The sequence below is a fragment of the Microcebus murinus genome, chromosome 3, assembly GCF_040939455.1.
Source record: "Microcebus murinus isolate Inina chromosome 3, M.murinus_Inina_mat1.0, whole genome shotgun sequence".
Classification (NCBI taxonomy): Eukaryota; Metazoa; Chordata; class Mammalia; order Primates; family Cheirogaleidae; genus Microcebus; species Microcebus murinus.
The window spans coordinates 52,665,767-52,689,278 of NC_134106.1; the positions used below are offsets into that span (position 1 = coordinate 52,665,767).

General features: G+C 34.5%; 1 protein-coding gene across 1 annotated transcript in view; it reads right to left on the bottom strand.

The window, feature by feature from the left end:
* VPS54 (VPS54 subunit of GARP complex) overlaps nucleotides 1-23,512 on the bottom strand; it is a 116,452-nt gene that overhangs the window by 12,276 nt on the left and 80,664 nt on the right. The window contains exons 14-20 of the mRNA XM_020286185.2: nucleotides 22,634-22,815; nucleotides 21,710-21,822; nucleotides 18,457-18,520; nucleotides 16,161-16,266; nucleotides 15,194-15,281; nucleotides 14,508-14,629; nucleotides 14,314-14,394 (exon numbers count right to left, since the gene is read on the bottom strand). Coding sequence (XP_020141774.1) covers nucleotides 14,314-14,394; nucleotides 14,508-14,629; nucleotides 15,194-15,281; nucleotides 16,161-16,266; nucleotides 18,457-18,520; nucleotides 21,710-21,822; nucleotides 22,634-22,815 — 756 coding nt within the window. The remainder of the gene's footprint in view (nucleotides 1-14,313; nucleotides 14,395-14,507; nucleotides 14,630-15,193; nucleotides 15,282-16,160; nucleotides 16,267-18,456; nucleotides 18,521-21,709; nucleotides 21,823-22,633; nucleotides 22,816-23,512) is intronic.

A 23,512-nucleotide genomic window follows, 5' to 3' on the forward strand; every position in this document is an offset into this window, starting at 1 on the left:
TACCACCCTAACCAAAGGAAAAAACTGGGATAATCTGTAAGATCATAATTTTTCTTGAATCCATCAGACAAAAGAGATCACAGGAACCAAGGGAACTAATTTCAAAGAGTGACAAGGCCCTCTGAGGAGAGATGGGACAGAGGAGAGATGGGACACAGGAACTGTCTTACTTTGGGGAAAGCATAGAAAGAAGAGGTGACCACAATAGAAGTAAATAATTAGAAAACTAATATTTTAACAAATTCCTCAAGGGCAAATGTGGGCTAGCATGTGTTTAGGATAACTGAGAATCCTAGACACAAGGGAAGTTTGTACTCACTTCTAAGTTCTTCACCACAGCCTCAAGCAGGTGCTCACAAGAAACATGAGGACTAAGGGAGGAGATCATAGAAAATCATTTTCAGTAGCACAGGCATTCTGGAGGTGACTGGTTGCCATGAGGGAAAGAAACAAATTCCATCCATTTTCCTGAATCCTCTTCTCATAAAAAGAAAAGGCCTTAAGCCACTGAGAAGGGGTACCAAACTCTCACCACTGACGCCACTGTGTGAAGGCAGAAACAAAACATGCCTGCTTCTGAGGGAAGGGAGAAAAACACATTAAGCCAAGGATCCTGCCGTAATCAAACCAGAGGTTGCCTATTACCAAAGAAGAGGCAGGAACACTTTATCAATCCAAGGCCCAGGTATACAGACTACCTACAATGGAGACCAGACAAAAAGAACAAAGACTTCCTCTGTTACCACTAAAAGCTCAGGATGAGAGTCTGGAGAGACCCCCATTGTGTGGCAGAGGTGTACAGAGACAACTGAAAGAAGAGGGTGAAACAGAAACGATGAGAAAAACCTACTAACACCTTAGGCCCTACATTAAACACAAGGTAGCAGCAGCAGCCTACCACTGGCAGAACTAGAAGACTGTAGTGTGCTGAGGATAACAATAGCAACAACAAAATGGAAACCTAACTTAGTTACTGAATAACTGATTCAATGCCTAACAATAATGGCCTGAAGAACAAGAGGGGTATCCATTTCCATGCATAAATACTATGAACCTCAGTCTCTACTATTATATTACATACAATGTTCATAAATGTAATAAAAATTGCAAAATACACAAAAGAAAACAATATCCCACTGTGAATAAATAAAGCCACCAACAGAACCAGACTCAGAGATGATAAAACTATTAGAGGGAGATTTCAAAATAACTGTTAATATGTTAAGGGATCTAATGGAACAGAAATTCCAGCAGAGAAATGAAAACTATAAAAAAGAACAAAAAACAGATCTAGGAATCTAAGAGGAAACCTAACCATGATCGAACACAAGCAAAACTTAGACACATCATAGTCAAACTGCTGAAAATCAAAGACTAAGGTTTGAAGGCAATCAGAAGAAAAAAGAAATATTACAAAGTAATGACTCAGGAACAAAGAATTATAGCAGACTTCTTGTTGGAAACTATGCAAGCCAGAGGACAGCTGAACTGAATGATAACCTAGCAAAAAAAAAATTTTTTTTGACCAATGAAGAGGAAATACAGATTTTTACAAAAACTGAGCAGATTCACTGCCTTCAGACCTACATTACAAGAAATATTAAAAGCATGTTTTCAGGCAGAAGGAGTATGATATCAGATGAATGTACAAAGTTAATAAAGAGCACCAAATTGGTAAAAATAGGATAAATATAAAAGCATTGTTTTCCTCATTTTTATCACTTTAAAAAATACATGACAACCTAAAGTGAAAATAGTGGCAATGTATTAGGGGTTTTATAATATAAGTAGAAGTAAAATATATGACAACAACAGCATAAAGTAGGAGAGGGAGAAAACAAGTACACTGTCATAAAGTTCTTATACTACATAGAAAGTGACATAAAAATATTATTTAAAGGTAGACTTAAAGATGTATATTATAAACCCTAGAGCAGACACTAAAAACAAATGCAGAAGCATAGTTAGTAAGCTAACTTTGAAGATTAAGTGAAGTCATAAAAAAATATTTAATCAAAAAGAAAGTGAAAAAAGGGGAAAATAGGCCAAAGAACAGAAGGGGCAAATAGAAAACAATTAGCAAAATGGTAGATTTAAATCCAACTATATAAAAAATTATATTAAATTTAAAAGGTTTAATAGGTCCATAAAAGACAGCAATTGTGAAACTAGGGGAAAAAGGCAAAAAAACTTCATTCTGGATATAAGAAACTAAATATTAAGACATAGGAATGTCAAAAGCAAAAGGATAGTAAGAGAAATAATAAATAAACACTATTAAAAAAAAGTTAGAATGATTGACTACATTTGAATCAATGTACATTTCAAGAAAAGAAATATAACCAGGGAAAAGAAGGATATTACATAATAAATATTAACAAAACATAATGATCCTAAATACACATTTATCCAAAAATATAACTTTAAGACACATAAAACAAAAATGATAGAACTGAACAGAAAAATATATAAATTAACAATCATAGTTAGAGACTTTAGTCTTTCAGTAAATGAAATGGAAAACAAAACAAAACAATACAAAGGATCAATGAAACAAAAAGTTGGTCCTTTGAAAAGATAAACAAAATGGATAGACCTCTTGCTAGATTAACCAGAAACAGAAGAGAAAGGATCGAAATAAGCTCAATCAGACATGAAAATGGTGATATTATAACTAGTACCACAGAAATACAAAATATCATCTGTGAATACTATGAAAATCTCTATAAACTCAAAAATGTAGAAGAAATGGACAAATTTCTGGAAACACACAACCTTCCAAGATTCAATCAGGAAGAAATAGGATGTCTGAACAGACCAACAATGAGCAACAAGATTGAAGCAATAAAAAAAATCTTCCAACAAAAAATGCCCTGGACCAGATGGATTCACAGCCAAATTTTACCAGACCTACAAAGAAGAGCTGGTACCCACACTGCAGAAATTATTCCATAATATCAAGAAAGAGGGACTCTTCCCCAACTCATTCTATGAAGCCAGTATCACTGTGATATCAAAGCCAGGAAAGAACATAAAAAGAAAACTACAGATATCCCCTATGAATATAGATACAAAAATCCTCAATAACATACTAGCAAACCAAATTCAACACAACATAAAAAAAAAAAATCCACCATGACCAAATGGGCTTCATCCCAGGGATGCAAGAAGGGTTCAACACACATAAATGAATAAATGTGATTCACCACATAAACAGAAGCCAAAACAAAGACCATACGATCCCCTCAATTGATGCAAAAAAAGCATTCGACAAAATTCAGCACCCTTTCATGATAAAAACCCTCAACAAGGCATAGAAGGAATATATCTTAAGATTACAAAACTGTTATATGACAAACCCACAGCCAACATCATACTGAATGGGAAAAAGCTGAAAGTATTACCACTAAGAACTGGAGCAAGACAAGGGTGCCCACTGTCACTGCTTCTATTCACCATAGTGCTAGAAGTCCTAGCCAGAGCAGTCAGACAAGGAATAGAGATAAAGAGTATCCAAATCAGAAAAGAGGAGGTCAAACTATCGCTTTTTGCTGACAATATAATCTCATATCTAGAAATCCCCAAAGATTCCACCAAGAAACTCTCGGAAATGATAAATAAATTCAGCAAAGTCTCAGGTTACAAAATCAATGTACACAAATCAGTAGCATTCCTCTACACCAATAACAGTCAAGCTGAGAGTCAAATCAAAGACTCAATACTATTCACAATAGCTATAAAGAAAATAAAATACCTAGGAATATACTTAACCAAGGAGGTGAAAGATCTCTACAAAGAGAATTATGAAACCTTGAGGAAAAAAAATCACAGAGGACACAAAAGGAAAAACATATGCTGATAGATCAGCAGAATCAACACTGTTAAAATGTCCATTCTACCCAAAGTGATTTACACATTCAATACAATCCGTGTCAAAATACCAATGTCATATTTCACAGATCTAGAAAAAATAATTCTGCACTTCATTTGGATCCATAAAAGAGCTCAAACATCCAAAGCAATCTCAAGCAAAAGAACAAATCTGGCTGGATCATATTACGAGAGTTCAAACTATCCTACAAGGCCACAGTAACCAAAATAGCATCACATTGGCACAAAAATAGACACATAGACCAATGGAAGAGAACAGAAAACGCAGATATAAAACCTCTACATACAGTCAACTGATCTTTGACAAAGCAGACAACAACATACACTGAGGAAAAGCAGCCCTATTCAATAAATGGTGCTGGGAAAATTGGATAGCCACACACAGAAGATTAAAACAGAACCCATATCTCTCACCACTCACAAAAATTAATTTGAGATGGCTAATAGATTTAAATGTAAGTCATGAAACAATAAGAATTCTGGAAGAAAATGTTGGAAAAACTCTTCTAGATATCAACCTAGGCAAAGAATTTATAAAGACGACTCCAGTGGCAATCACAGCAATAACAAAAATAAATAAAAGGCACTTGATTAAATTAAAAAGCATCTGTAGTTTTGGTTACTTTAGCCTTGTAGTGTATTATCCTGGATGGAGCTGGAGCCCATTCGTCTAAGTGAAGTATCAGAAGAATGGAAAAAAACAAGCACCATATGTATTCTCCATTAAAGTGGTACTAACTGATCAACACTTATGTGCACATATGGAAGTAACATTCATCAGGTGTCGGGCAGGTAGAAGTGAGGAGGAGAAGATGGGTAAATTCATATCTAGTAGTTGCAGTGTGTACTGTCTGGGAAATGGGCATGCTTGTAGCTCTGACTTGGGTGATAGAAAGGCAATATATGTAACCAAGGCATTTGTACCCCCATAATATTCTGAAATATATATTTAAAAAAGCTTCTGCATAGCTAAGGAAATAATCAAAAGAGCAAACAGACAACCTACAGAATGGGAGAAAATATTTGCAAGCTATACATCTGATGAAGGGCTAATAATCACAATCTACAAAGAACTCAAGCAAATCATCAAGGAAAAACAAACAATTCCATTAAAAAGTAGGCAAAAGACATTAACACAAGCTTTTCAAAAGAAGATAGATAAATGGCCAATAAACATGAAAAAATGCTCAACATCACTAATCACCAGGGAAATGCAAATTAAAACCACAGCGAGATATCACCTTACCCCAGTAAGAATGGATTTTTATTAAAATGTCCAAATACAATAGATGCTGGCATGGATGTGGAGAGAAAAGAAATGCTCATATACACTGTTCAGTGAGACTGCAAATTAATATAACCTCTATGGAAAACAGTATGGAGATTCCTCAAAGAACTAAAAGTAGACCTACTACTTGATCTAGCAATCCCACTACTGGGTATTAACTCAAAGGAAAAGTAGGCATTTTATCAAAAAGACACCTGCACTTGAGTGTTTACTGCAGCACAATTCACAACTGCAAAGATGTGGAATCGACACAAGTGCCTATCAATTCATGAGTGGATTAAGAACATGTGGTATATGTATACTATTAAATACTACTCAGGCATGAAGAAGGACAAATTAAGGCCTTTTGCAACAATTTGGATGGAACTGAAGGCTATTATCTTAAATGAAATATCTGAAGAACGGAAAAACAAGCACATGTAGTCGCTATTAAACTGGAACTCACAGATGAGCACACATGTGCAGAGGAAAGTAAAACTTAGTAGAAATCAAGCAGGGAGGAAAGGGGAGGAGGGGATGGGTAAAAACCTACCTAAGGGGTATAATGAATACTATCTGGGTGTTGGGCACACTTATAATCCTGACTCAAGCATAACAAAATTAATACATGTAACCAAAAACATTTGTATCCCCATAATATTTTGAAGAAAAAAAAAATTTGCAGGACACAGCTAGAGCAGTTCATAAAGGGAAATTCAAAGTATCTATATTAAGAAAAGAAAGGTCTCAAATCAATAATCTGGGCTTCCATCTTAAGAAATTAGGAAAAGAAAAGCAAACTAAATCCAAAGCAATTCAAAGAAAATTAATACAGACAGAAGAGGGGGAAAAAAGAAATAAAAATCAGAAAAAGAGGGGGAAATGGCAGTGAAACCAAAAGCTGGTTCTTCTAGTCGGAGGTAGCAGGGGTAAAGCACCATAAACTAACAATATTACCAATATCATGAATAAAAGAGCAGATAATACTATAGATCTTCATGGTCATTAAGAGGATAATAAAGGAATATTATGAACAAGTTAATGCCTATAAATTCAATAACACAGATGAAATATATAAATTCATTCAAAGCAACAAACTTCCAAAGTATACTCAAGAAGAAATAGATTACCCACATAGTCCTATATATATTTTAAAAAATTGAACTTATAGTTTAAAACCTGCCTGCAAAGCAAGCACAAAGACTAGATGACCTTATTGGTAAATTCTACCAAACATTTAGGGAAAAAACAATACCAATTCCCTACAAATTCTTCCAGAAAATAGAAGAGGAGAAATACTTCAACTCATTTCATGAACCCAACATTACCCTGATACCAAAATCAAACAGGAACTTAGAAACAAAACAAAAACCTGCCAGACATGGTGGCTCACACTTGTGATGCTAGCACTCTGGGAGGCCAAGACAGGAGGATTACTTGAGGTCATGAGCTTGAGATCAGCCTGAGCAAGAGCAAGGCCCCGTCTCCACAAAAAATAGAAAACTTGGCCAGGCATTGTGGCACGTGCGTATAGTCCGAGCTACCTGGGGGCTGAGGCAGGAGGATAGCTGAGCCTAGGAGTTTGAGGTTGTAGCGAGCTATGACACCACTGTACTCTAGCCAGGGCTATAGAGTAAGACGCTTATCTCAAAAAAAAGAAAAGAAAAGACAAGACAAGACAAAGAAAAAGAAAAAAAAAAAACCCTACAAACCAATTTCCTTCATAATATCCCAAGAACAAAAGAAATTCTTAAGTGGTTTTATCTCAACTGTACAACAACTGTTGTACAGTTGGTTCAACATTTAAAAATTTAAAAATCAATCAAAGCAATTCACCAAATTAGGCCAAGAAAGAAGGACTATATGATCACCTCACCAGATATACAAAAAGTATTTGATGAAATTCAACATGTGTTCATGACACAAACATCTCAGCAAACTATAAACAGAAGGGAAACTTCTTCGACCTGATAAAGGCATCTCCAAAAACCTATAGCTAATATCATACTCAATGGCTAAACACCTTAACCCCAAACTGGAGAAACCAAGCATGTCTGCTTTACCATTTCTATTCAACACTGTACTTAAGGTCCTAACCAGTGCCATCAGGCAAGGAAAAGAAATAAAACGCATATAGATTAGAAAAGATGCAAAATTCTATTTGTAGACAACATGATTATATATGTAGAAAATCCTAAAGAATCTACAAAAATGGTATTAGAACTAAAGTGAGTTTAGCAAGGATATGGGATATAAGGTTAATATAAAAAAAATCAATGGTATTTTTATATATTAGCATTGAATAACTAGAAATAAAAAATGATTGTGACACCATTTACAATAGCATCAAAAATAAAAAAAACTACTTAGGGATAAAACCTAACAAAACGTGTGTAATATTTTTTACTTAAAACTACAAAATTATGATGAGAGAAATTAAAGACTTCAGGAAATAAAGATGGGCCTAGTAGTATGTGATAAATGTTTAACTGGTTCTCTGAGGCAAAATTGCTGCTTTGTAGTATTTGTTGATTTCTGTGGTGCAAATATTCACACCTTGGCCAATTTCAATTTATCAGTGTGATGCCCCAATGGAACTGGGAAGAGATATAAAAAATAGGTTGTGGGTAGCAAGTACAATCTGGCTTCTGCAACACTGGATATACTATGTTTGTGGATCAGAAGACTCAATAATATTAAAATGTCAATTCTCCCCAAACTGATCTATTAATACATATTCAATGCAATTTCAATCAAAATCTAAGCAGCCTTTTTGGTAGTATTTGATAAGCTGATTTGAAAACTTATAGGGAAAAGCTAAGGACCTAGAATAGACAAAACAATTTTGAAAAGAAGAACAATACTGGATGACTCACATTACTTTATTTCAAGACTCACAATAATGCTATGGTAGTTTAAGATACTGTAGTATTGGTATAAAAACAGAGCAATGGAACAGAATAGATTCCAAAAACAGACCCAAAGAAAAATAGTAGATTGATTTTCCACAAAGGTGCCAATGGAAAAAGGGCAGTTTTTTCAACAAATAGTGCTAGAACTATCAAAAAATAAACAACAACTTATGCTTTGCATTATATACAAAAATCAACTAGAAATAGATCATGGACTTAAATATAAAACATAAAACAATAAAATTTCTAAAAGAAAACATTGGAGAATATTGTTGTAACTTGGGTTATACAATGATTTTCTTGGATGGGACACAAGAAATATGAACAACAAAAGAAAAAATGCTAAACTAGATTTCATCAAAATCAAAAACTGATCTTTGTTAGATACTGTTAATAAAATGAAAAGACAAGCCACAGACTAGAAGAAAATACAAACTACATACTTGACAAAGAACTTACATCTAAGAACTCTCATAAGATGATGATGAACAACCTGATTTTTAAAAATGAGCAAAAGTTTGAACACTGTATGCAACAAAAGATATGGATGAGAAACAAGCACATTAAGAGATGCTCAACAGATATGTAATTGTGTAAATTAAAACCACAATGAGGCCGGGCACGGTGGCTCACGCCTGTAATCCTAGCACTCTGGGAGGCCGAGGCGGGAGGATTGCTCAAGGTCAGAAGTTGGAGACCAGCCTGAGCAAGAGTGAGACCCCATCTCTACTAAAAATAGAAAGAAATTAATTGGCCAACTAAAAATACATAGAAAAAATAAGTGGAGAATGGTGGCGCATGCCTGTAGTCCCAGCTACTCAGGAGGCTGAGGCAGAAGGATTGCTTGAGTCCAGGAGTTTGAGGTTGCTGTGAGCTAGGCTGACGCCACAGCACTCTAGCCGGAGCAACAGAGTGAGACTCTACCTCAAAAAAAAAAACAAAACCACAATGAGATATCACTACATACACACCTACTAGCAAACTAACATTAAAAAGAAGACAATAATGTCCATGTTGCCCAAAGTGATTTACAGATTCAATGTAATTCCCATAAAAATACCAATGTTATATTTCACAGATCTAGAAAAAATAATCCTAAGCTTCACATGGAACCAAAAAGAGCCAAATAGCCTCTTTTGCTTAGGGAAGCAAAAGAACAAATCAGAAGGTATCACATTAGCTGACTTCAAATTATACTACAAGACTATAATAACCAAAACAGCATGGCACTGGTATAAAAGCAGAGACATAGACCAATGGAACATGATAGAGAACACAGAAATAAAGACATATAGCTACATTCAACTGATTTTCAACAAAGCAACAACAAAAATAAATAAATGGGACTTAATTAAATTAAAAAGCTTCTGCACAGCAAAGAAAATAATCAACAGAGTAAATAGACAACTTACAGAATGGTAGAAAATATCTGCAAACTATACATCTGACAAAGGACTATAATATCCAGAATCTATAAAAAACTCAAATCAGCAAGAAAAAAACAAACAACCCCATCAAAAAGTGGGCAAAAGATATGAACAGAATTTTTTGAAAAGAAGATAGACAAATGGCCAGCAAACATGAAAATGTGTTCAATATCACCAAACTTCAGAGAAATGCAAATGAAAACTACAATGAGATACCACCTTACCCCTTTCAGAATGGCCATCATTAAAAAGTCAAAAAACAGGCTGGACATGGTGGCTCATACCTATAATCCTAGCACTTTGGAAGGCTGAGGTGGGAGGATCAGCTTGATGACAGGAGTTTGAGACCAGTCTGAGCAACAAAGTGAGACCCTGTGTCTACAAAAAATAATTAGCCAGGAGTGGTGGTAGGCTCCTATGGTCCTAGCTACTCGGGAGGCTGATGCAGGAGGATCACTTGAGCCCAGGAGTTTGAGGCTGCAGTGAGCTATGATGATGGCACTGCACTTTAGCCTGGGAAAGAGAGGGAGGAAGGGAGGGAGGGAGGGAGGGAGGGAGGGAGGGAGGAAGGAAGGGAGGGAGGGAGGAAGGGAGGGAGGGAGGAAGGGAGGGAGGGAGGGGGGGAGGGAGGGGGGGAGGGAGGGAGAGAGTGTGGCACAATAGGCTATATTCTGTATGATTTCATTTCAAGGACATTCTGGAAAAGGCAAAACTATATGGACAAAATTCAGGTCAGTAGTTTTCAGAGGCTGGGTATGGGAAGAGGACTGACTACAAAAGTTGCCTAAGAGAATGTTTACCAGTGATATTCTATAACTTGATTGTGGTATTCCACTATTCTATGTATTTGTTAAAGTAATCAAACCATATACTCAGGAAGGGTAAATTTTACTGAATGTAAATTATACCTCAATAAACCTGATTTAAATTACTTAGCTTTCTTTCTAGTGGTAATCATAGCTCTCCACTATCTTTCTGCCATATCTCCCACTCCTCTGTTTACCTACCCTAATGTATTAGCCAAATGGGAACTATTACCTTTCTCATTAATAACAACAATAGCAAAAGCATTAGCAGTCAATATTTACTAGAACTTGCTATAGTCAGATATATATTATCTCATCAATCCTAAATACAACTTTTATGATGTAGACTCTACTGCTATCCTCATTTAGAGATAGAAACTGAGGCTCAGGGACATTAATAATTTGCCCAAGGTCCTTTAATGGCTAATATGTAACAAACATGGAATTTGAATTTAGGTCTACCTGACTCTAAAACTCTAATACTGGATTGCCTTCTTGTGATGTCTACCAGCATGTTTGCTCATGCTATTAATTCAGAGGTCTCTTTACTCAACTTCATTTGCCCTAATCTTATTTATCTTTAAAAGCAAAATTAATAAGCATGCCTCATCTGTAAGGTTTTTCCAAATTTTTCTCTCCAGCTGGTATAACCATCTCTTCCAAAGCATTAAAAGCTCTAATGCACTAAATTAGTTCCTTATTTACACACTTTATATATTCTATCTCCTGTTATAGTTATTGATCTACTTCCCCTATTTGAGGATAAGTTTCAAGGCTTATTTACCCTTGTGTATCCCTCTGTTGCCCAACACAATGGTTTGCATATAACTTACAGAATGAATGAATAAATGAATGATGGCTGGGACATTAGTCTAGCTATTAGCATAATTAGATATTAATGTTTCATTGTACCTAACCAATGGTTCTCTTATTAGCTTCTTAGAATGAGCTGTTAGTATATTACTGTGTCATCCTTCTTTCTTAAAATTAAATTTTCAGATAAGAAAATGAAAAGCTAAAAACTGAAAGGCAAATGCAAACCAAACTGCTGTCTGCTATTTTGGTATGAATTAAAAACAGGGTCAGGCCTGGCGCTGTGGCTCACGCCTGTAATCCTAGCTCTTGGGAGGCCGAGGCGGGCGGATTGCTCAAGGTCAGGAGTTCAAAACCAGCCTGAGCAAGAGCGAGACCCCGTCTCTACTATAAATAGAAAGAAATTAATTGGCCAACTGATATATATATAAAAAATTAGCCGGGCATGGTGGCGCATGCCTGTAGTCCCAGCTACCCGGGAGGCTGAGGCAGAAGGATCACTCGAGCCCAGGAGTTTCAGGTTGCTGTGAGCTAGGCTGACGCCACGGCACTCACTCTAGCCTGGGCAACAAAGCGAGACTCTGTCTCAAAAAAAAAAAAAAAAAAAAAAACAGGGTCAAACTCCTGGGCAACACAAGAAAGCAAATAGAATAGGGAGAGGTAAAGAAAGACTTGAATGTAACATGGCAGGGTAACAGGAAAAGTCATCAATAGGGAAGACAGTAGAGAGATGCCTGGCCATGTTCTTTAACAGGTCAATAATACCTTTAAAAAAAAAGGAGAGGAGGGTTTTCTAGTTTATAAAAGACTTAAGAGACATAATAACTAAATGCAATATGTGGACCATGAAGAAACCTTTGTCCAAACAAATTATTGTAAAAAGACACTGACACAATTAGTAAGTTTTAAACAGAAGAATAGATATTAGATGATGCTTTTAAGGAATTTTTGTTACTTTTATTACATGTAATAATGGTAACATGGTTATGTAAAGAATGTGTTCTTAGCTTATAAAAATGCATACCTAAGTATTTAGGGCTGAAACATCATAATACCTCAAATTTATTATACAATATTTTAGCAAAAAAAACAAATTATAAATAACTGTTAAGTATAGGTAAAGAACATATGGGAATCTCATTAAAGAATTCTCTTTCCTTACAGAAAAAAGAAGAATAAAATAAGATGCCACAGAAAAAAGTTTGGCCACTTTTGGCCAAGTTGCAATTCTTGCTCAAAAGCTCTGTGGATGACCCAAATCACAAATTAAAATCAGAGTCTGAAAAGTCCTGGCCCATTTTTGGTTTTGCTTAATTATACTCCACTTCATCTCTAGTTCCACTATTTAACATTTACTCTATCCTACACTGTTAGCTGTTTAGCTGCCTTGTTAAGATGGTAAACTTTTTGAGAGCAGACACAATGTGTTATTGATTTTTGGTACACAGAAGAATGCTGTATATCAAAAAGGAAACTGGTAGAATAGAATTTCTCTTGCATTTAGCTTGAACTTGGCACTCATGAAGAAAATAGAGGCCGGGCGCGGTGGCTCACGCCTGTAATCCTAGCACTCTGGGAGGCCGAGGCGGGTAGATCGCTCGAGGTCAGGAGTTCGAAACCAGCCTGAGCAGGAGCGAGACCCCGTCTCTACTATAAATAGAAAGAAATTAATTGGCCAACTAATATATATACAAAAAATTAGCCAGGCATGGTGGCGCATGCCTGTAGTCCCAGCTACTCGGGAGGCTGAAGCAGAAGGATTGCTTGAGCCCAGGAGATTGAGGTTGCTGTGAGTGAGGCTAAAGCCATGGCACTCACTCTAGCCTGGGCAACAAAGTGAGACTGTGTCTCCAAAAAAAAAAAGAAAATAGAGAATTTCTAAACAATAATTTTTCTTCATACTAAACTAGAAACTAATAGGCATAACATAGTATAGTTATGTTTGCATATAATTACAAATTCCTTAAGCCTCTGAAAAGTGAAGCATAAAACATCAATATTATCAACTATATAAGAGTTTCTCAAAGTATGATCTGATAACTCCTGGGAGTCAAGAGACCTTTTCAAGGAATCTGAGAAATAAAAACAATTTTCATAATAATACTAAGATGTTATTTATCTTTTTTACTCTCATTCTCTAATGATTGAACAGTGGGGATTTTCAGGTGATTTGTGATGATGTCATCATTCTGAAGGCTAATAATAGAATGTGTATTTGTGTATTCTTATGTCTTAAAAATTCTTAGTTTTAATTTCTAATATGGTACTCACTGATAAGTATAAATTACATAAACCAAAGCTCTTTGGGGTCCTCAATTATTTTTAAGAATGTAAATGGTCCTATGACTAAAACTTGAAAACTATAAAACAAATGCAATATTATTTTCTAAGCACTTCCTTCTCACTGTCATCCTCAAAGGTTTAGGCATGTGTTTATGTGAGTGCATGGGCACCACTTTATCTTGCCCTTTTGATTCTTATATGCCTGTTGTTCCTGCCATTTCTGAATCTGAAAGATACAAGTAATAGTAAAAGCAAATCAAAGCTCCTTGCTTAGTAAGGTTACTCCAAATATGATCTTAGGCAAAAGGTATACACTGAATAAACCTTCAAACTTTCAGGTTAGGAAATTTCTGCTTTCTCTCTAAGACATGGACTGAAGAACTTAGGGAAAGGGAAAGATTGAGGGATAGGGTAAAAATGAGTGAGGCTGATTACATGACAGTTTTCTGAAGATACCCTCCCAGTATAATTCAGAATTCTTTGGGGAACGCTGCTTTATTTAATGACATATTGGGAATGAAAAGAACATAAGAAATGAATATTGAAAGTGATTAACATAAGAATTACTTCTGTGTGGGTTTCTACCATCCTTAGAATCATCTCTTCTACTCCCCTCAGCTCCTTAGAAAATGATTATCAACTATGTGGGAAATCCAAAAATTTTATTGAGTTGTTTTCTAAACTCTGAAGAATTTCAATTGTTAGACAACTGTGGGTTAGATCACGATGGGTGGGCTTGACCACAGCAGATATTCACATTTTTCTGAAAAAAATTCAAAAATTTTACTACTTGGTAAATATCCTCTGAAAATTTAGATTCTCTTATCACATCATCTTACTTATAAAGGATTCTCTATAAAATGGAAAGTCATAATGCCTTTAAGCAAAGCCTAATAATTTCTATAAATCATTACCTTAGATAACAGCTTGTCAAATAAGCTATCCATTATCGCTACAAGCTTAGCTGATATTTCAGCTATGTGGTCATGGTAGTCCTGTAAAGAGAAATAATATTGTATTTTAAAGTCCCTGGGATACATCTAAAAAATACTTAACAATTGAGGAACTAAACTTATGAAACTTCAATAGAAAACATATAAAAAAGTACCTTAGTGATATGATCAAAATGCCTAAGCATGCTATATTGCTTAGGTGGTAGTCGAGCTTCAAAATGAGCCCGGATCACAGGAATGTAGTGCACAATTAACTGCAAACATCGCGAAGACAGAGCTAAACACCCAGGAAGTGGGGATATAATGGAGAAACAAAAAAAGATATTAGTTGATTTCAATTACAAATCAAATTAAGTAAAAAATGTCAATTTTATACAGATTCAGTTTATTTCATAAATGAAGAACACTGTGGCAGAAGGCAACACTTTTCATTTCACATAAAAAAATAATTTGGTACTGAATAATGTAATGACCATGCTGCTTTCACAATGGACTCAAGTTGTGAGCATTACCAATATGAAGATGGTAATGGGACAACTGATCCTCTTCTGACATTCAGATACCTTTCACCCCAAAGTACTTCATATTCATTACATCTTAACATTTTCTAGAATGGTACAACTTCAAAATAACTTATACTTGTTGGAATGGAAATTCCTCAAAACATTTTCCCCAACATTAGTTTTTCTATGATGATAATATATAAAAGAGTAAAATGGCATCTGCCATTTTTAGAGCCTTTGATTAGAACCATGAAAACATCAGATATAATAAAAACACAATGAGTACAGTGACATCATTGTAACACCTCAGCATGTGAATTAAATGCAAGAATCCATACCCAAATTTTTTGTAGTTATTGTTTTTAGTCCAACAACTTGCAGTGCACCAGCTCCAAGAACTAATTGGCAACTTCTTGAATTGAAGTACTAACAAAAGAAGGAGAAAAAAACCCAAAAAATTCATTAAAAACTATTCTTTATATGCTGGCAATGTGCTTTTTAAAAATACATTCCTCTTTCCTCTCAAAAAGGACCAAATGAATTTTCTAGTAGAAGCAATTAAGATCTACTTATACAATGACAAAAAAGGGGGGCGGGGAATTCTAAATGATAATATTTATTGTCTGACAGGAAAGAAGTTGAGAAATTCTAAAAATCTATTTTAAGAAATTAATTTTAACTTGTATTCACAAAACTAGTTCAGTTTCAGTTGTTCTTATTAGAAAGTCCTGTTTACAAGAGTTTCAAAAATCTTTCTTGACTAAAACATGACAACTCAAGTTCAGAACATTATTAACTGATAGATTTGAGGTTTGAAAAAATTAAAGCCTTTTCTGTAAACTAGCAGTTAAAAATATCTCTCAATATAAAATGGCTGAATAAAGTTATCACATTTTCATTTTATATCAATGGTTCTGAAAGAATGATGCAAGAAAAATCTCTAACCTTAGTGAGATGAATTTTGTAAAGTTCAGTGAATTCCTTCCATGCACATTTGAAACCAGTCCAGGTTTTTTGACCTAAGTGGCCTCAGTCATGTTCAGCACCTAACGAACAAATCATCTCCTGTCTCCAATGTCATTAACAACTCTATGGGTGTAATGAGGAATCACTAAATGTGGAGTGAGAAGGAAGCAGCAGCTTTTTTCCAGTAATATGTTGTGATTCAACCACAATTGAATGTTATAAAACTAATGTCTTAAAGATAATTTGACCTTGAAATGTCTTAGAGTTGAAAGATTAGTCACACCTTAATCAATTAATTCTTCCAACTATTTCTCTATAATGGGGTAAAGTCATACATACCTTCAATAAATCTGACAGACGAGTAAGCATGTCAGTAGTAACGGATGGGATATTATCCACACACTGGCAATATTCAAGGATAATTCTTATTAATAGCAATACAGTTCTATAAGAAAAGAAAGATTGAAACAAGAAAATCAAACTCATTTGGCATATATAATAAAAATCAAATTACCAGTACAATGGATCTCTGAGGCTATAATGATCTTAGTAATTGTTAAATTATGTGCTTCATTCACAAGTGCAGCAGGTTCTGGATTAGAGTAAGGCAACAGGTGCCTAGGGTGGAAAATTTGAGAAGGCATTTACTGAGAGTTGCAGGGTCAGCACTTGACTGACACTGAGAATGAGTAGCTCCTTAAATTTTGTGCTACACGCATAGCAGTCTCTGTATAGCGTTCTCATTTAGGAAGTCTCTTCAGTAAAGCAGGTATTTCATTCCTTGGCCATTTCAGAAACACTGACAAAAAGCCTATCCAGTGTTTCTGTTTAGTAGGTCCTAAATCATAACTATTAGTGAAGGGAACCTAGTCCTGATTTTCTTAGTGAGATGAGAAAGAAGCTACAATGGCTTCCAAAGACAACATATCTCTAGGAATTTTATTGTAGGTCACAAAAGGTTCTCCAAAGATGATAAAAGTTATTAGCTCAATAGCAAGACATGTCACAAGTTGAAAAGACACACTACTGAGAGGTTAAATAAGATTGAAATTAAGGGGAAAAGATCTATTCACCAAGTTCAACAAGAGGCTCAGAAATAAGAGATCTACATAAAATAATGGTTTATATAATAAAAGTCTGAAGAATATCAGGAACTAGTGATTCAAGAAAGATACTGTCTAGCCTTTATAACAGTTTGTCAGACCGTATATTACTCTGTATGCATACTCCTCCAGTCTGCTTTACTGGGCATGAGTCCATTGCTTATCTTTTGTAATCTTCTCTCAGAGGTTATAATAGTTTCCCTTTAGCCAAGGAGTTTGGTTTTTTGACAACAGACTTTTTGACTAAAAAGCTAGACAAGCAAGATAGTCAGAGGGGACCATTTCCATCAAGCACATGAAGAGCAAACATAAAATGGGTAGGTAAGAAGGGAAATCAAAATTAGATTGAAGGGATGAGATTACAGGAAGGCTATAAAAATCTTTGCCTACCAGAACTATGGGGACTTAGTTTAGAATGGGAAGACTTTAGAGACTTAAATACAGATTGAGAAAAAGCATTAATTTTATACATACTTTTAGAATGCTTATTATGGTATCAATAAAAATAAAAAATGGTAAGATAGAATCTTTGACTCCTTTGAGGAACTCAAACTAGGGAGATATATACATAAATAAATAATTCTATTATATCTCAGTAAATGCCATGATAGAAGGACATAGAGTTACATTCTTCCTGGACCAGGTGGCTACTTCAAAAAAGGCTTAGACAGTGACAAACAACAAAGAATAAAAGTGAAAAAGAATGCTAGTCTAGATATTGAGAAACAGAACTAGATTCTAATTCTGACTACATTTGGGTCACTTTATGTTAATCACTTAACCTTCTAAGCTTCAATTCTCTTAACTGTAGAAAGGAAACAATCCCTGATATATCTATTTTACAAAGTGTTGTAAAGATCATATGTACATGAAAATATTTAAACTGTGAAAGGCTGTTAAAAAATATGAAGATATTATTTTAATTACCAATTCAATACAAGGCATGTAGTACCAAATAACAATGGGATTGTTGGTATGCTTCTTAGTTAACTTTAATTTGAGGTACTTTCATTGGTAAAAGCATAAAAAAAACCATGATTCAAATGATCATGATGAAAATAGCTACCTATAACTGTCAATTTATTAGGTGCTAGAACTCTGCTAAATGCTTTATATGCATTACTTGTTTAATGTTCACAGTTTAATTCTACATATAGTACTATTTCTATATTTTGTGGGCTCCAGAGCCCACAACTTTAACTACTATGCTATACTACACACTAAGAAAGCTACAGGAAAAAAGACAGAAAGACCTGGATAACATCATGGATCCACTATATCACTCTTAGACTGTCTAGATTTCTTATTATATGAAAAAAAAATGAAGCCCTTTTTTGTTAAGTCAGTGTAGGCCTTAATGGATAAAGCATACTACATATCATAGAAAATAAAATAAATCTGTAACACTTCCTTAAATTCTTGATAGGATTTAAAATTATTAATCCAAAATTTCCAACTCACTTCAAGGGGGAACCAGAAGACTTATCCTTTAAATAATTGGCTCAAATAATGAAGAAAAATGTGTCACTCACCCAACAACAGCATACTGTTGTCCCTCAACAACGAGAACCTCAGCTGGTTTCCTTTCTTCTGTAGCTAGAGAGTAAAGCAAAGAAACAAAAGAGACAAGGGTACAAGATGAAACAAAATACTGGAGAAAAAGCTTAAGATAGTTCCTATTTAGGGCCTAGAACTATCTAATTTCTGAAAATAAATACCTACATTTTGGGAAGCAATTTGACACAGCGTAAATAAAGTATATTGGGAGTTAGATTTGGATTTGAGTCCCAATATTGCCAATTACTGGATGCATGACTTTGGGCCAATAACTTAACCTCTTTGAGTCTCATTATCTATATCTATTAAATGCATATAATACTATCCGCTTTTTAGGATTGTTGTTTATGGTAGAGATAATGATTATAAATTGCCTATCCCTTAAGCCTGGCACATGGAAATGATCAGTAGTTAAAAAATGTTTAGAAAGGCAGAACTAGCATTTCAACTGGTTATCTTTACTATAATCGTGCTTAGAATACAAGTTAATTTCCAAATTCAATGAAGAGATTATATATTTAATTATCAAGATTTCAACCCAGAAGTTACTTTATTTTCATTATGTGGTACTTATCATTATAAAACAAAATTCAGCATATTGAAGTGAAAAAAACAGTAGACCAGATTATTGCCCTGAATCACACAAATTTAATAGATTACCATGGGAAAGTCATTATGCTTCCCTAAGCTTCAAGCGCTTTTGAGTTGTAAGACTTGAAATGTCTACTTTCTCTTTTCTTTTAAGCAAAAAAATTCCACGTGACATATATTTTAATCATAATTCACTCTATATGTCAGACCATAAATTTTTTGAGGGCAAGGACCGGGTCTTCAGCAATTCTCTATATTGCAGAGAAGTGGCATAGCATAGTAGTTAAGAGAAAGGGCCCTAAAGTCAGTCTGCCTAAATTTGAATCCTAGCTCTACCACTTCCTAGTTGTGTGACCTTAGGCAAGTTGTTTAACCTCTTTGTGCCTTAGTTTCTATATTTGTTAAATGCTAATACTAACAGTGTCTAGCTCAAGGACCTGTAAATGAGACAACACATGTAAAGTGCTTAGAACAAACAGTGTAAGCACTCAATTAATACTAGCTGCTATCCATTAATACTATCAATTAATACTAGCTGCTATCCATTAATACTATTAATTAATACTAGCTGCTATCCATTAATACTATTAATTAATACTAGCTGCTATCATTTTTCCCCAATGCCTAGCTGAGTAGCTAGTAATTAAATGGATGATAGATGAATGGATAATAATCCAGGATCCTTAACTTGATAAGAATTAGTAAAATGTTAATGGACTTCTAAATAGCATACACCCTATGTGTTAAGAGAGAGACAGAGAAGACTGAATTAGTCAGGTGTGGTGGCACTAGCACCTGTGTAGTCCCACCTACTCGAGAGGCTGAGGCAGGGTCACTTAAGCCCAGGAGTTTGAGGTTGCAGTGAACTATGATGATGCCACTGCATTCTAGCCCAGGCAACAGAGAAGCAAGGTATGTAAGAGAAACCTCCTTTTAGAGAGAAACTTTAATATCAGTATCCTTCTAAGAAGTGAACATGAATAGTTCACTTCGCAGAAAAAATACATAGTTAACAGTTAATCATTCTACATTTATGATTTTAATTTAAAAATCATTGTTTGCATAACAGTGGAATTATATAAAAGACCATTAGCTGCCCAGAAAATATGTCCCAGTTATCTAGCACAGCACCTTGCATAATGGGAAGTCAAGCAAATATCGCTTGAAAGAATAGATGTGTAATGTCTTATAATTTTAAACTAGTGATTTAGAATAGTCACTGTTTTATTTTTCCTTCATCTTTTCGGGCTATTTCAATGCTTTTGTTTTGCTAATACCATATAACCAATTAAAAAATTTAACCACCAACCAACACTGTTACCTATTAAAAATGATCATAACAGAAATGTACTTATTTCCTTCAGTTCTTCTCTCTGCCCTATTTTATACCTGTCCTTAACTCCCTCTCTCCTGTCATAGTGGTAGAAGATACAGCCTTTCTCTTGAACTCTGGATTCAACACCAGGTGCCCTGCCCCATAAATCACCCTCAATCTCTCTAATTTCTCCTACCTCTTTAGCTACCACTTCATCAGTCACTTTTCCTTCACAGCGAAACTTGTTGAAAAAGTAGGCTACATTTGTCTACCCTTCCTTACCTTTCCAGTTACTTACCACTGAACTGCTAACACTCCAATGAATTACTAAGACTGCAAATGATCTATGTGTTCAATGGTCACTATTTGTATTTTCTCAGTTTTTCTCTTACAGTGTAGTTTCATTTCATGCAAATGTGAAGTATACAATTTAAAAATACTTCTATATAGAAATATTAAACTTTCATTAAATGCATAAAATTTGAAATAATGCAACTGCCTCCTCTGTCCAAAATATTCAAGAACTTCATAATATCAAATCTGGTATTACAAGATGTGTTGTGCTCAGGAGTTCGAGACCAACCTGAGCAAGAGTGAGACCCCCGTCTCTACTAAAAAAACAGAAAGAAATTAGTTGGACAACTAAAAATTTATATAAAAAATTAGCCGGGCACGGTGACGCATGCCCGTAGTCCCAGCTACTCAGAAGGCTGAGGCAGGAGGATCACCTGAGCCCATGAGTTTGAGGTAGCTGTGAGCTAGGCTGACACCATGGCACTCTAGCCCAGGCAACAGAGTCAGACTCTGTTTCAAAAAAAAAAAAAAAAAAATCAGAATTATAACTGTTATCTCTGTCTCAATATATGATATAAAGAAGCTAACTAGTGTACACTGAATGAATATATGTCTCTAAACAATATGGTATAATAGTTAAGAACATAGCCATAAAATTATATAAAGCTGATTTCAAATCCCAGCTCATCATTTATACAAAATTCCTTAACCCTTCTAAGCCTTAAGCCTCCTCACTGTTACACAAGGTAACAATAGTACCATCATCATAGGTTGTTGTTATGATAAACTGGAATAATGCATGTAAAGCACATAGTCCAGTGTCTGGCATATGATTAACACTCAATAAATACTTGAAATTATTATTATAAATTTCCATAGATACTTTTCCTGTCAACTATTTACTAATTAGGCTGGGAGTATTAGTTTCAGGCTTTTCGATATGCATTGTCAATTAAGGAAATATTAAGCATTCATATAAAATAAACAAATATAAAATTGAAAGAGAATGTGTGAATGAATACACATACCTCCTAATTTTTTTTCAGGTAAAGCAATCTTTCCATCTGATATAGAATCAACAAGATCCTGAAATTCTGCAGGAACATCAGCTTGCTTCCAGCGCTCATTGTCTAAGAGGAGACTATTCAAAAATAAAAAGAAAGGAAGGTAAACTTTAATATTTCAACACTATCTTCCTTGGTTGAAAAGAAAAGGAAGAAGAGCTGAGTACATAAGATTTTTAAAATGCTAACCAAAAAGAATGATGAAACATCATTTACTTAACTTCGAGTTGGAAAAAAAAAGTCAACCTACTGAGGATCTTCCTGATAAGTACTTTAACAGAAATAAACATTCTAACCCATTTTGTTTTTGTTTTTGTTTTTTTTTTTTTTTTTTTTGAGACAGAGTCTTGCTTTGTTGCCTAGGCTACAGTGAGTGCCGTGGCGTCAGCCTAGCTCACAGCAACCTCAAACTCCTGGGCTCAAGTGATCCTTCTGTCTCAGCCTCCCAAGTAGCTGGGACTACAGGCATGTGCCACAATGCCCGGCTAATTTTTTCTATATATATTAGTTGGCCAATTAGTTTCTTTCTATTTATAGTAGAGACAGGGTCTCGCTCTTGCTCAGGCTGGTTTCGAACTCCCGACCTCGAGCAATCCGCCTGCCTCAGCCTCCCAGAGAGCTAGGATTACAGGCGTGAGCCACCGCGCCCGGCCCATTCTAACCCATTTTAAAAGCCAAGAAATGTGATTTTAATTCCATAATCTATCTTCAATAAAAAAAAAAAAAAACTTTTATCAGGAATTTTGGCTGGCCAGTCAATCAAATTTCCTCTTTTAAATATAATAGAATTTTGTAAAGAAAAGGAAAAAAAAAAAAATTGAAGAACATGCCAGTGAGGTCTTTGCTTCAAAAAAAAAATTGAAGAACAGAATGGATAGGTAATGATACCTGAGTTTGGTTTTTCTCTCTTCGTGAAACCTATTTACAAATTTATTAGCTTGGCTCTGAAGTGCTCCAAGTAATGACATACTTTTTCTTCCACAGATCTGTTCAGTGTCTAAAATGAATGTTTCCATTAATCTAGACAGTGTTATGAATTCCATGGAATTTAGCTTCTCAAGAAAACCATCCTAAATTTTAAAGACAACACAGAAATCATGACAGAGAGTTAGTACAACACCAAATATGAATGAGCTACAAAACCAACTTAGTTTGAAAACTGCTAATTGTATTATTGTATAATATATAATTATATTCATTAATAAGCATTATCACTTTAATATGATTTATTAAAATTTAATTATAAACATATATGCATTTAGAATTATACCATGAATACATATATGTTAGAACATATGTATTTTATCATATGGTTAATTATTTTATCAAGATCCTCTAGAAAATAAATCTTATAAGGAAAGTAATAATGGCTAAGGACATAGTAGACACACAGATAATATATACTGAATAGATATTTTTCAGGCAAACAATATCTTAGTGTAGCAATTTTATATATTCATTATAGATTTTAAAAGTACTTATCTACTAGAGTACAAGGTACAAAATCTTTCTCTATGAATATATCATTTTAATGAAATTTCAACACTTCAGACCCAGAAATTGAACATGAAAAGCTTAAGATGTCTAAATTTGATTCTGATCCCTTTATAACTAATAAAATAGCTCAAATAAATTCAGATTATAATATAAAATTTTCACAATGTTGAAGTTTAATTTTATTACAAATTTGTTTGACTATGTATGTATATATACATGTATAAATATATAAAACAGAATATTAATTTAAATTATTAACATATTTCAAAA